Genomic DNA, 12708 nt, shown 5'->3' on the forward strand with positions numbered 1-12708 from the left:
ACCTAGAGCTAAGCGACTTAGCAGCAGCAGCAGCAGCAGCAGCAGAGCTAATTGAATGTGGGAAGGCAGAGAGCATGTCTGGACCCTTGCCTCCTTTGCAGTCCTGATGCTTTCCTGTCTATGTTAGTAGTCCTTTCCATATTTCACATGGGACCGTTCTGGTTGGTGTCATTATGAATACTATTTTAGAAAAATATCTTCATGCAAGTCATTTCATATTCCCTGTTTTCATCCACATCTCTATTTTTAACGAAAGGTAATGGGGCTGTTGCCTGAATGTGTAGTTCTTTACTTTGAAAAAGTAAGTGTTAGTTACTGAGGTGTGTCCAACTCTTTGCAACCCTGTAGTCTGTAGCCTACCAGGCTTCTCTCTCCATGGAATTCTCCAGGCAAGAATACTGAAGAGGATATCCCTAGAGGATTTTCCTGACCCAGGGATTGAACCTGGGTCCCCACATTGCAGGCAGATTCTTTACCATCTGAGCCACCAGAGAACCCTTACCTGCCCTAAACAAAACTTAAACCTCCCTTAAACATAACTTGGCTTTAAACTAGCATACTGAACATAGCAATTTTGCAAACATAAATGCTTTAATTTTCTTCAAAAATTGATTCTTAATGCCTACCAACATGACCCCCTCCCCTGCCCCAATAAATTATAGGTTCAGTCTTCTAGTATTTTGTTAGGCTATATGACATGCATTACCTGCATCCCAAGGTGGATTAATTGTGACCTTGAGATGTTTATAATTTCTGAGTACTTATAACAAGAATGAGACACTGCTTATTCTGATGGCTGAAGGGTCAAATGTCTGCCTTTCAGTCATAAGTTGAGAAAGTGCCCTTGTCAAGTGAACAATTTTCTGTATCCATTTTATGACAGGTTATCATGATTAATGGGTATTCTGTAGCTTTTGAGCAGTGTGCTCTGTTATCGCCTTGCTGTAGTTCCCATGGCTGAGAAGTAGAAATGGTTTCTGCTTACAATCTAGATAATAAGGCAGATATTATCTACCTAGGAGAAAGTGGAAGTTTCAGGCTTTCAGTATGAACAATATTTGAATACTCATGAAGTGGATGATTTGGGGGTTCAGGAATATTATCCTGGGACAGAAAACTTCCTGGTAAAGCATGAGCATAAGGAGTAAGGTTTGCATTTCAGGGCATTTAAGTGGATATATTTCTCAGAAGGAACTGGAGCTATTGTTCTACTATACTTCCATAGGAGTATTGGTTATATTTGAGCTGCTAGGACCAGTATGCACATGAGTTAGCTGGGAGTGAGGGTGGGGATATCCTGTAGCATTTAGGAAAACTACAAGTATTTTTTTCTTTCTCCTTTCCTCATCCAAAATTTGACAACAGTGAAATATGATAATTCACTATAAAAATGAAGATTAGATTGTTAAATAATGCCTCTTCGTTTGTTTAGAAGTTTTTTCATTTACCTGGGTGAGAATAACTGGACTTGATGGGTTTTTCATTTTTCCTTCAGGCTCAGTTTATGAACCTCTGAAAAGCATTAATCTTCCAAGATCTGATGAAACTCTGTGGGATAAACTGGATCACTATTACAGAATTGGTAAGCTAAACCTGAGGAAAGCAAGTCTTTAGGTAGCTATGATTAACATCTATTCTGCCTTAGTTAAATTACATACATTATATGGATGATGACCTCTCATTTGAGTGTTGGGATAGTTTCAGTGCTTAGACAGCTGTATATTCCAATTGCATATTGATATGGAGACTGTAAATGGAATCTGGCAAGTCATATCTGTCCCTTGAATAATTTTGAAACTGCTGCTAGTGTCTTCTGTGTCCTTTTAGCCTTCCAAAACATTAACAGATTTGAGAACTAGAGGCTGTTTCTTGAATAATTCTTACACAAAGATTTTGTAGAAGTATTCCTTGCTCATTTACCTATACAAAGTTACAATGTAGTCCTGAATCTTTTGTATCCATTTCTAATTCATTGAGATGCAAAAGGCAGTCTCAATACTGTTACTGGTATAAGGTCCGTGTTTGTTTGTTTTGCTTGCTCTTTTGTTTTTGTCAAGATCAACCTGGCGAGTTCTGTTTTTTAATATGAGTAAGCAGCTTAGAGATACATATATATAGGGCTCTTTTTTGTTCATCAGATGGTAAGGTGGGGATGCTTTTTTTTGTTAGTTTGCTTCTTATGCCATTTATGTGGCCTAGTATGTCAAATATAAAATTTGATTTCTCTCACCGAGGAGAAGGATTTTTTTGTTTGTGTCTGCATCATGTGAAACATTATTTCAGAGACTTCCCTGGTGGTCCAGTGGTTGAGACTTTGCCTTCCAATGTGCAGGGTGTGGCTCTGATTCCTGGTTGTGGAGCTATTGTTCCTATTGCATAGGAACCTGGAATGTTAGGTCCATGAATCAAGGTAAACTGGAAGTGGTCAAACAGGATAGCAAGAGTGATCATTGACATTTTAGGAATCAGTGAACTAAAATGGATGGGAATTGGCAAATTTAATTCAGATGACCATTATATCTACTAGTGTGGGCAAGAATCCCTTGGAAGAAATGGAGTAGCTCTCACAGTCAACGAAAGAGTCCAAAATGCACTACTTGCATGCAATCTCATAAATCAAAGAATGACCTCTGTTCGTTTCAAAGCAAACCATTCAGTATCATAGTAATCCAAATCTATGCCTCAACTGCTAATGCTGAAGAAGCTGAAGTCGAATGGTTCTTTGAAGACCTTTAAGACTTTATAGTCTAGAACTAGCATCAAAAAAGATGTCCTTTTCATCACAGGGGACTGGAATGCAAAAGTAGGAAGTCCCCAGGTACACGGGCAAGTTTCACTTTGGATTACAAAATGAAACATGGCAAAGGCTAACAGAATTTTGCCAAGAGAACACACTGATCATAGCAAACACACTCTTCCAACAACACCAGAGACAACTCTACACATGGACATCAACCAGATGGTCAGTACTGAAATCAGATTGGTACTCTGTACAGCCGAAGATGGAGAAAAGTTCACACAGTCTACAAAAACAAGACCTGGAGCTAACTGTGTCTCAGATCATGAATTCCTTATTGCAAAATTCAGACTTAAAGAAAGTAGGGAAAACCACTAGGTCATTCAGTTATAATCGAAATCAAATCCCTTACGATTATACAGTGGAAGTGACAAATAGATTCAAGGGATTAAATGTGGTAGAGTGCCAGAAGAACTATGGATGGAAGTTTGTAACACTGTACAAGAGATGGTGATCAAAACCATCCCCAAGAGAAAGAAATGCAAAAAGGCAAAATGGTTGTCTGAGGAGGCCTTACAAATAGATGAGAAGAGAAGTGAAAGGCAAAAGAGAAAAGGAGAAAACCAGTCTGAATGCAGAGTTCCAAAGAATAGCAAGGAGAGAGAAGAAAGCCTTCTTAAGTGAACAGTGCAAAGAAATAGGGGCAATAGAATGGGAAAGACTAGAGATCTCTTCGAGAATATTAGAGATATCAAAGAAACATTTCATGCAACGATGGGCACAATAAAGGATAGAAATGGTATGGACTTAACAGAAGCGAAGATATTAAGAAGAGGTGGCAAGAATACACAGAAGAACTATACAAAAAACCCTTAATGACCCAGACAGCCACAGTGGTGTGATCACTTACCTAGAGCCAGACATCCTGGAGTGTGAAGTCAAGTGAGCCTTAGGAAGCATTACTACGAACAAAGATAGTGGAGGTGATGGAATTCCAGCTGAGCTATTTCAAATCCTAAATGATGATGCTGTGAAATAGCTGCACTCAATATACCTCAAATTTGGAAAACTCAACAGTGGCCACAGGATTGGAAAAGGTCAATTTTCATCCCAATCCCAAAGAAAGGCAATGCCAAAGAATGTTCACACTACTGCAAAATTGTGCTAATTTTGTGCTAATTTGCTAAAATTGTTCTAATTTACCATGCTAGCAAGGTAAAGCTCAAAATGATTCAAGCTAGGCTTCAACAGTACATGAACTCATAATTTGCAGATGTTCAAGCTGGATTTAGAAAAGGCAGAGGAACGAGAGACCAAATTGCCAACATCCGCTGGATCATAGAAAAAGCAAGAGAATTTCAGGAAAACATCTACTGCTTCATTGACACAAAAGCCTTTGACTGGATCACAACAAACTGTGGAACATTCTTGAGGAGAGGAGAATACCAGACCACCTTACCTGCCTCCTGAGAAACCTATATATAGGTCAAGAAGCAACAGTTGGAACCAGATGTGGAACAACAGACTGGTTCCAAATTGGGAGAGGAGTAAAACAAGATTGTATATTGTCACCTTGCTTATTTAATTTCTATGCAGAGTACATCATGCAAAATGCTGGGCTGGATGAAGCTCAAGGAGGAATCAAGATTCTGGGAGAAATGTCAATAACCTCAGATTTACAGATGACATCACCCTAGTGGCAGAAAGCAAAGAGGAACTAAGCAGCCTGTTGATGAAGGTGAAAGAGTAGTGTGAAAAAGATGGCTTAAAAGTTGACATTCAAAAAATTAAGATCCTGGCATCTGGTCCCATCACTTCATGGCAAATAGATAGGGAAAGTAGAGACATCACTTGCCCACAAAGGTCTGTATAGTCAAGTCTATGGTTTTTCCAGTAGTCATGTACAGAAGTGAGAGCTGGACCAGAAAGAAGGCTGAGCACTGAAGAATTTATGCTTTCAAAATGTGATGCTGGAGAAGACTCTTGAGAGCCCCTTAGAGAGCAAGGAGATGGTTAGATAGCATCACTGAGCCAATGGACATTAATTTGACCAAACTTCTGGAGATAGTGAAGGACAGGGAAGCCTGGTGTGCTGCGGGTCGTGGCGTCACAAAGAGTTGGACACGCTGAACAACTGAACTGAACTGAATTTTAATTTGTCACATATAGCTAGCGGACAACTGTGGAGCTAAGATTCTACGTTATTTGTGGCCAAAAACCTAAAACATAAAACACATGCAATATTGTACAAATCAATAAAGACTTTAAAATGGTCCGCATTAAAAAAAATCTTAAAAGAAAAACGTTAGTTCAGCTTATTGTGTTCAAGATTCTTACCCACTTATCTCTGTAGCCATAACTAACTAAAGAAATTAAACTGCCTTTTAAAAGAAGTGTCAGCTGTTTACTTTGCAGTGTGAGGACCAGTTTTTTTACTCTGGGAAAAATAATAAATACCTAGGTATTCTGAAAGACATGATAATGATTATGTCAGTTTAGTCTGAGAAAAAGAAAAAGAAATTTAATTCTTTAATCTCTGATGGAACAGAGTACTTTAAACCTTTGAAAAACTGTTCTAAATTGGTTGACATATGCCAGTCTAGATTAGAGTAACTTAATTTATTTTAGAGAAAAATATTGCTCATCCATTTATAGTTAGACAGGAATAAAATAGGTTTTAGGAAATGTCATTTTAGTGTGACTGTTTTTCTATTTTAGGACTCTTTTATAAAGAGTAATACAGTCTGCTTTCTGTATCTGCAGATGCGGAACCTGCAGATATGGAGGGCCTACTGTACTAGCCGTTTTAGATAAGGGACTTGAGGATTTGAGAACTTTGGCATGCATGGCAGGCCCTGGAAATATCCCTGTGCAGATTGAGCAATGACTAGAAAACATTGATTCCAGACTTCTTTAACTTAAGTGGAATGTTCATAAAATAATTACTTGTTTACTATTTTCATGTCATATTAGGATGCAATTCAATTTTGAAATGTTAAACATATCTTTGACCTGTACCATATATAAGAGGAATACGTTGCTCTGAAGGCCAGGCACAAATTAGTCATCTGTGAAAACCAGGATTCTGGCCTCTTTAGAATTGAGTTATCTTTGGATTTAGCAAATGTATGCAACTCTTTGTTATATTTTTGCTTTATTTTTCCCTATTGAACTGATTTTTGAGAGTATACCTAGTTTTTTGGCTAATTTTTTTTTTTCTGTATCTGATATTGCCTTATAACACTTACTGACATTAACAGGGATGTGCTAAAGACTTTTTATGTGCCAATTAGCTGAATTCTTTACTCAAAAATGAAAATACCCCTTCATGCCAGGTGGATCCCTACCTAGGCTGGAATTATTTACCCAGAGTTGTTTCTACGTTTTCAAAAGTTTTATGCTGCAGCCAAGTTTAGAAAGAACAAAATTGTAGGATAAAGAAACTAAAAAAGTTCAGGAGTTTCAGCTCAAGGGAAATAGATTTTTTTTCATTCTTTTTCTTGTCTTCAATTGCAGTCAAGTCAACATTGCTGCTGTATCAAAGTCCAACCACAGGTCTCTTTCCCACTAAAACATGTGGTAATGATCAGAAGGCCAAGATTCATGACAGTCTGTACTGTGCTGCTGGTGCCTGGGCTTTGGCTCTTGCATACAGGTAAGCTGGTATGTCTTCTCCTTGTAACTCCAAGTCTGGGTAATAGGGTTTTGTAGGCCCAAGACAAACTGGACAGCTATCTTTTGGCTCTGCTTCTGAGTCACTGTGTAACCTGAAGCTGTTCACATCTCCTTTTCAGCCTCTAAACCCTTCAGTTTTCCTGAGCGTTTACATTAGATAAATTGTAACATTTTATGACTTTGTGACTAACATTTCTCATCTCTAGGTTTGTAAATCAGCTTTAGTCTTTAATAGAATGAATTGCCCATTCTCATTGAATTGATTTGTTTTGACCATAGAGGAAATTGATAGTGATTGATGATGAAACTAGAGCCTAGAGTAGTTAACAGAGTAGTCCCAAATGACACACCTAGTTAATGATAGAGCCAGGACCAAAACTCCTCTCCTTCCTTCCCCCAGTTTAGTGTTTTTCTAACTGCACTTCATTGGGATATCACTAAGTCAGAAAATTCTTATAAAGTAAAAGAAAAATAAACCTTTTCACAATACAGAAGTTCTCTTTTTTCATTATTAATATCTATTTTATTTCATTATTTATTTATAATAATATATATAATATATATAATATTGTATAATTATAATTATATTATAATATATAATAATATATATGGATAGCATCCGATGTGGGTCTTGACTTGTAGTCAGTAGTGATACATTTTAACTGTTAAAAACTTGGATTTCTGAATATTAATTCTCCGAAGGTAGTAAATGCATGTGCCTCTGATTTGAAGATTGTATCCTTAACATGAATATGATTACTCCGTCTTAAATCATTGATGTGTTTCACTGATGTTAGATAGGTGCTTCCTGATACGACACATCACCCATATCTACTTCTTATCAAAATGTGTAGATGGCGCTACCGTAAATAAAGTCAGACAAAGCCAGATTGTGGCTACTTATAAGACAACTTGCCTGGTCTCTTAAAAATGTAATCATAGAAGATTAGAAAATAGGTATGAAGATGGCTAGATTATGAGAATCAAATGCAGTGTGTGAACCTTGATTGAATCATGCATTAAAAAGAACCAAAGTATATTTTGGGGATAATTGGATTGTATTTGATATTCAGTATATATTAGACACTATGTCCATGCTATTAGCTCCTTGGCGTGATAATGATATTATGGTCATATAGGCAAATGTCCTTGTTTTTAAGGGATACTTCTGAAATATGTATGGTGTTAGTACAGAGAATAAATTATAGATAAAGAATTCAAGCTAATTTTATCAGCTCTTGAATCCATGTGAAGAGCAGAGTTTTATTCATTGTAGCAGTTTTGTAGCTTTTATATAGATTTGAAATTTTTCTGAATAAAGTGTTCAGGGAAAATTGCTTAAAAAAATACAAGAGTACAGGCCGTTTCCCAGAAGCCTTCAAAAATCTGATAGAGAATTTAAAGTCCGATCTTTGCTGGGGACACTATTTACTAACTCCCTGGATAATTTATCTTATATAGTTAAAGTAACAACTTTTTGTTTTACTAGCAAACAAAATGTCTTCTGTTTGGAGAAACACAAGGGTACATACCACAGAATTAGGATGAAGCCGTTTTTATCCACAGTATTAAGCTGTGATGATTTGTTTTTTTGTTTTTTGTGTTTTTTTTTTTTTGATGATTTGTTTAGATAATCCCCATGTTGTAAAATTAGTAGAATTCTGTTTCCAATTCTACTTATAAATGCTGATGAAATCATATAGATAACATTAAGAAAAATTTGTCAAAAATTAAGCTAGGATTTATATCTATCTCTTATTGGTAATGAATGCATAATATGAAGTCATTAATTTTTTTAAAATGGAAGTAATTTGATTTTTCTAATTGCATTAGTTTTCAATCAGTCATGTAAACAATCTCTTGAAACCTCAGTTCTATTTGAATGTGTGTGTATGTACATGTGTACTGAGGACTTAAAATAATTATTTTATGCACATTTGTATTTCATTTACATTAGGAGTATGGTTTGATTTATTAAATAATTGGATAAAAGCAAGAGGCATTGAAATAGCTTATTTGTAAAATAGACTTTGACATAGTTTGTTTTTCTTAAAGGCAATATTATAGTTTCACTTTGTAATTTTGTTTTATGTTAGAGGAGGAAAGAAATGCTTACTAGTATGTTTTACTTTTTAAGATGTCTTTTACACATATCAAGTTGTAGTACTGAATATACCTTTGTTTAAAATTATATTGCATTATTTCTAATTATAACTATATCTATTTATATTACTTTATAATTATATCTATGTTGCATTATAATTCTGTATAAATATAATAATTAATATAATTAAAATTTATACTTAGTTATATAATTATAACTATTATAATTATTTTATTTTATAAATAATTATATTGCTTTACATGATTTAGGTTAAAATTGTTTCTAAAACTAGTCAATTGTACAAAACCTTTATTTATATATTTATTTAATTTTATTTAATTTTACTTTTTAACTTTACAATATTGTATTGGTTTTGCCATATATCAACATGCATCCGCCACAGGTATACATGTGTTCCCCATCCTAAACCCTCCTCCCTCCTCCCTGCTCCCTCCCCATACCCTCCTTCTGGGTCATCCCAGTGCACCAGCCCCAAGCATCCAGTATCGTGCATCGAACCTGGACTGGCGACTCATTTCATATATGATATTATACATATTTCAATGCCATTCTCCCAAATCATCCCACCCTCTCCCTCTCCCACAGAGTCCAAAAGACTGTTCTATACATCAGTGTCTCTTTTGCTGTCTCGTATACAGGGTTATTGTTACCATCTTTCTAAATTCCATATATATGCGTTAGTATACTGTATTGGTGTTTTTCTTTCTGCTTTACTTCACTCTGTAGAATAGGCTCCAGTTTCATCCAATTTGAACCTATACTTTGCATGTGTGCTCAGTTGCTCAGTCATGTCCGACCCTCTTATGACCCCATGGACTCTAGCCCACCAGGCTTCTTTGCCCATAGGAGTATTCTGGGAAGAATACTGGGATGAGTTGCCATTTGCTCCTCCAGGGGAACTTCCCGACCCAAGGATTGAAGCTATGTCTCCTGCGGCTCCTACATGGCAAGTGGATTCTTTACCACTGAGCCACCTGGGAAGCCCCAAACCTGTACTTTATGCTATACTAAAAAGTATTATATTAAGTTTTTGCATTTTTTGTTCTTACTTCTAGAAAAAAAGCATGACTTTAATTTAGAGTTTAAATATGGAATTTAGTTTTCTTTACTTTTTATGTTTGAGAAAAGTAGCTTTTTTTTTTTTAAGAGTATTGATTTGAAAAAGCACTTTAGACTGTTTAAATGTGCATATGTTAGAAAAACTCAAGGAGAGGTATTGGTAAGATACTTTGCAGTACTGTCTAAGAGAGAGAGAGAGGAATACTTCATGCAAGATGTTGGCCTGTTCCCTCTCAGTGTCAGATTTATTGCTATTTTAGGAGTTAAATATAACAGGTGGCCCTAGCTTAGTCCTTGTAAACAGTCACGTTACATGACCAAACAGTATTCTCATTTTATTTTCCCTGAAACTTGGCTGTGGGGAAATAATGCACCAGTGATAGGATTTAAGTGTTTAGTTTTTCACTAGTTATGTATTTTTAAGTTTTGATTTAAATATAAACTTAAGACTTAATAATATAGAAATATTCAGTCAACATCTCCACATGGCTTGTGATCAGTTAAAGTTATGTATCTGTTTTTTTTAAATTAAACATTTTATTGAGATCATATTAAAACTTGAATGTACATCAGTAAAGCCTACTAGTTCTTGGTGGAAAATAGAGGAATTATTTTGGATGAAAAGGTTCATTTTAAATCTTAGGAGAGGAAATAGATATATGCTAGTTGCCTAAATGTTTTTACTCAAATGCAACTTTTCTTTCATTTGCTAAGTCAGAAAAGAAATATTCTTCTGGTTACCACTATTATTTGCTAAGGAAAGGAGAAATAAAAACATCATTAAAATAGAAGAATTCTTTATTGTGGCTAAATTATTGTGGGATATTTTAGTCTTGGTCTAATGCTTGTGGAAATTAGGGGCAGAGAAATTGCAGTCAAGGTAATTTTAGAAAAATTGGATTTTGTTTCTTTCTGAATTACTTCTTTGTTTTTTATGAAGTGGGAATTATATGCAGAACATTTCATTGAGTTCATTTTACTCCAGATGTGCTGTTTCCTTCATTTATCAGTGCCAAGTCCAAAGTTATCCACTCCATAATTTGCCTGTTAACACTTAGTTCTGACATCATGGGAAAAAAGATCACAGAGCAGAATCATACTAGTTATACTTTGATGCCTGCATGTGAAAAGAAGAATGATGTTCTAGTGACAAATAGACATTTTTACTGACATTCACCATACTGTATTAAAATGATCATCGTTCTTTCCACTGCTGGTATATGAGATCTGTAATTGAAAGAGGAAGTAATGATAGTTTACTTTTTATGGGGAACAGGTAGTGTTTTTTGTCAAGTGAGGATGATAGTTAGATATTTTACTTATGATTTAGTAAAATAATGAATAAGCTACTTTTATTTTTTCAAGAGTGGATAACATCTTTTTTGAAGGCCACTGATCAATAATAAAAAAGGAACTTAAAGATTGAAAAACAGCTTAACCTAATTTAATATTTAAGTGTCAGCTGTTTTTTGTTTTTTAAAAGCAGGAGTTGTAAACTGTGGTCAATTGATTTTAAACTAAGACCTGAGAATGTAAAACTTGATGCCCAAATACATCAGTATCGTCCTGGATGCATTTGATTGAAGGCACTGCTGACTGAAGTGCCCATTCTGGCATTGTTAAGCACATAGCAGAGAAAGGAGACATGGGCCTACCTTAATCTACACTTCTTTGGATCCAAGTGATCATTGCATAACCTAAAGGGATTGGTATTTAAAATTGCCCGTGCTCTGTAAATGGTGAATTTAAAAAATCCATTGGTAGATTTTTCTAATATAGAAATATCCTTTAAAGTTTCAGCCAAGTCAGTGTTGAAAATATTATACACTATTTTTAACACAGTTGACTTACTTCCTTAAGACAAGGGGAAATTTGCACAATTTCATCATGAGATTTTTTTTTAAAACATTTCTACATCCGCTGGGAAAATGAAGCTTCACTGTTACAGAATTAGTAGTTGTTACCAGAACATAGGATTAGCCAGATAAATACTTAATTATCAAAAGCTCTGCTTCCTTTTCAAATGCATTTCCAATTTGTTTCATGAGTTATCTCTCTCACCCAGGCGCATTGATGATGACAAGGGAAGGACCCATGAGCTGGAGCACTCGGCTATAAAATGTATGAGAGGAATTCTCTACTGCTACATGCGTCAGGCTGATAAGGTAAAACACTGTGGTATGGACTGAAATTCTCACATCGTCCTGAGGGATTAATTTAACCAGTATAGCAATAGCATCTTCTGAAGAAGGATGTACTTTCAAAAGGTAAAGCCACATCCTGGGGGCAGTCTAGATAGATTAAAACAGCTCTGCCTTCCCAGCCCAGGGTTTTGAAATACTGAAATTGAAGAAATAGCTTAAGCAAGATTGATTGGCAACTGTTATATGGGCTTAAATTTGTATTTTGCATCTGGTGTTTGCTCAAATAAATAGTTTCCCAAGAACCTCATGATATGCATAATTCTAACCAGTATTGTATTAAATAAGAAAATCCTTATCAAAATTCCTTTTGTACATGTCATTACTCTAATTGAACTTTAGTTTAGAAATATAATAATTCATTCACTTTTATATATAAAGAGGGCAGGAATTAAAGGCTTAGAAAACAGCAGACTTTACAGGATTATTTTGGAAATTAAACAATGTACATAATAAAACTTTTTAAACTATAAAGCTCTATACAAATATAATGTGATATTCCCCCTACTTACCTACATCTCTGTGTTTCCAGGTCCTAATATATTGTAGTACGTTAATAAATTTACATCATGGTTCCTCAACGACCACTCCCAGGTTTGATGATTTATTAGTAAAGATGCACTTCAGTAGTTAATACAGGCAATTTTAATCACTTAATATTTTGTATATCTGTATCATATGGATATTATATTAAGTTTTTGTGATAGCACATTTTTTAAGACCTGACCTGAAGTCAAAAACGCAAAAAAAAAAAAAAAAAAAAATCCTATATATTCTGTCACCAAAATATGGCAACAAAAAAAATTAGTTTGCAGAAAGTAAATTTATTCACAAGTTGATAATAGAGATATATGAAAAACCCATAATTTGTCTACTGAGATTTGACTTTGCAAATCATTATTATAAAGGTT

The 12708-nt window shown here is 35.0% G+C and overlaps 1 protein-coding gene across 10 annotated transcripts in view; it reads left to right on the forward strand.

Moving 5' to 3' along the window:
* Nucleotides 1-12708, forward strand: part of PHKB (phosphorylase kinase regulatory subunit beta) — a 227997-nt gene that overhangs the window by 32816 nt on the left and 182473 nt on the right. For all 10 annotated transcript variants that reach the window (XR_015145436.1, XR_015145437.1, XR_015145433.1 and 7 more), the window contains 3 exons: nucleotides 1496-1582; nucleotides 6254-6392; nucleotides 11662-11761. Coding sequence is in view for 5 of the 10 variants with exons in the window: in XM_086350564.1 (XP_086206690.1) it covers nucleotides 1496-1582; nucleotides 6254-6392; nucleotides 11662-11761 (326 nt within the window). In the remaining 5 variants the exon portion in view is untranslated. The remainder of the gene's footprint in view (nucleotides 1-1495; nucleotides 1583-6253; nucleotides 6393-11661; nucleotides 11762-12708) is intronic.

This window comes from Bos grunniens, chromosome 18 (genome assembly GCF_055505025.1).
Source record: "Bos grunniens cultivar Pamir isolate PY7600 chromosome 18, Bosgru_T2T1.0, whole genome shotgun sequence".
NCBI classification, from domain to species: Eukaryota; Metazoa; Chordata; class Mammalia; order Artiodactyla; family Bovidae; genus Bos; species Bos grunniens.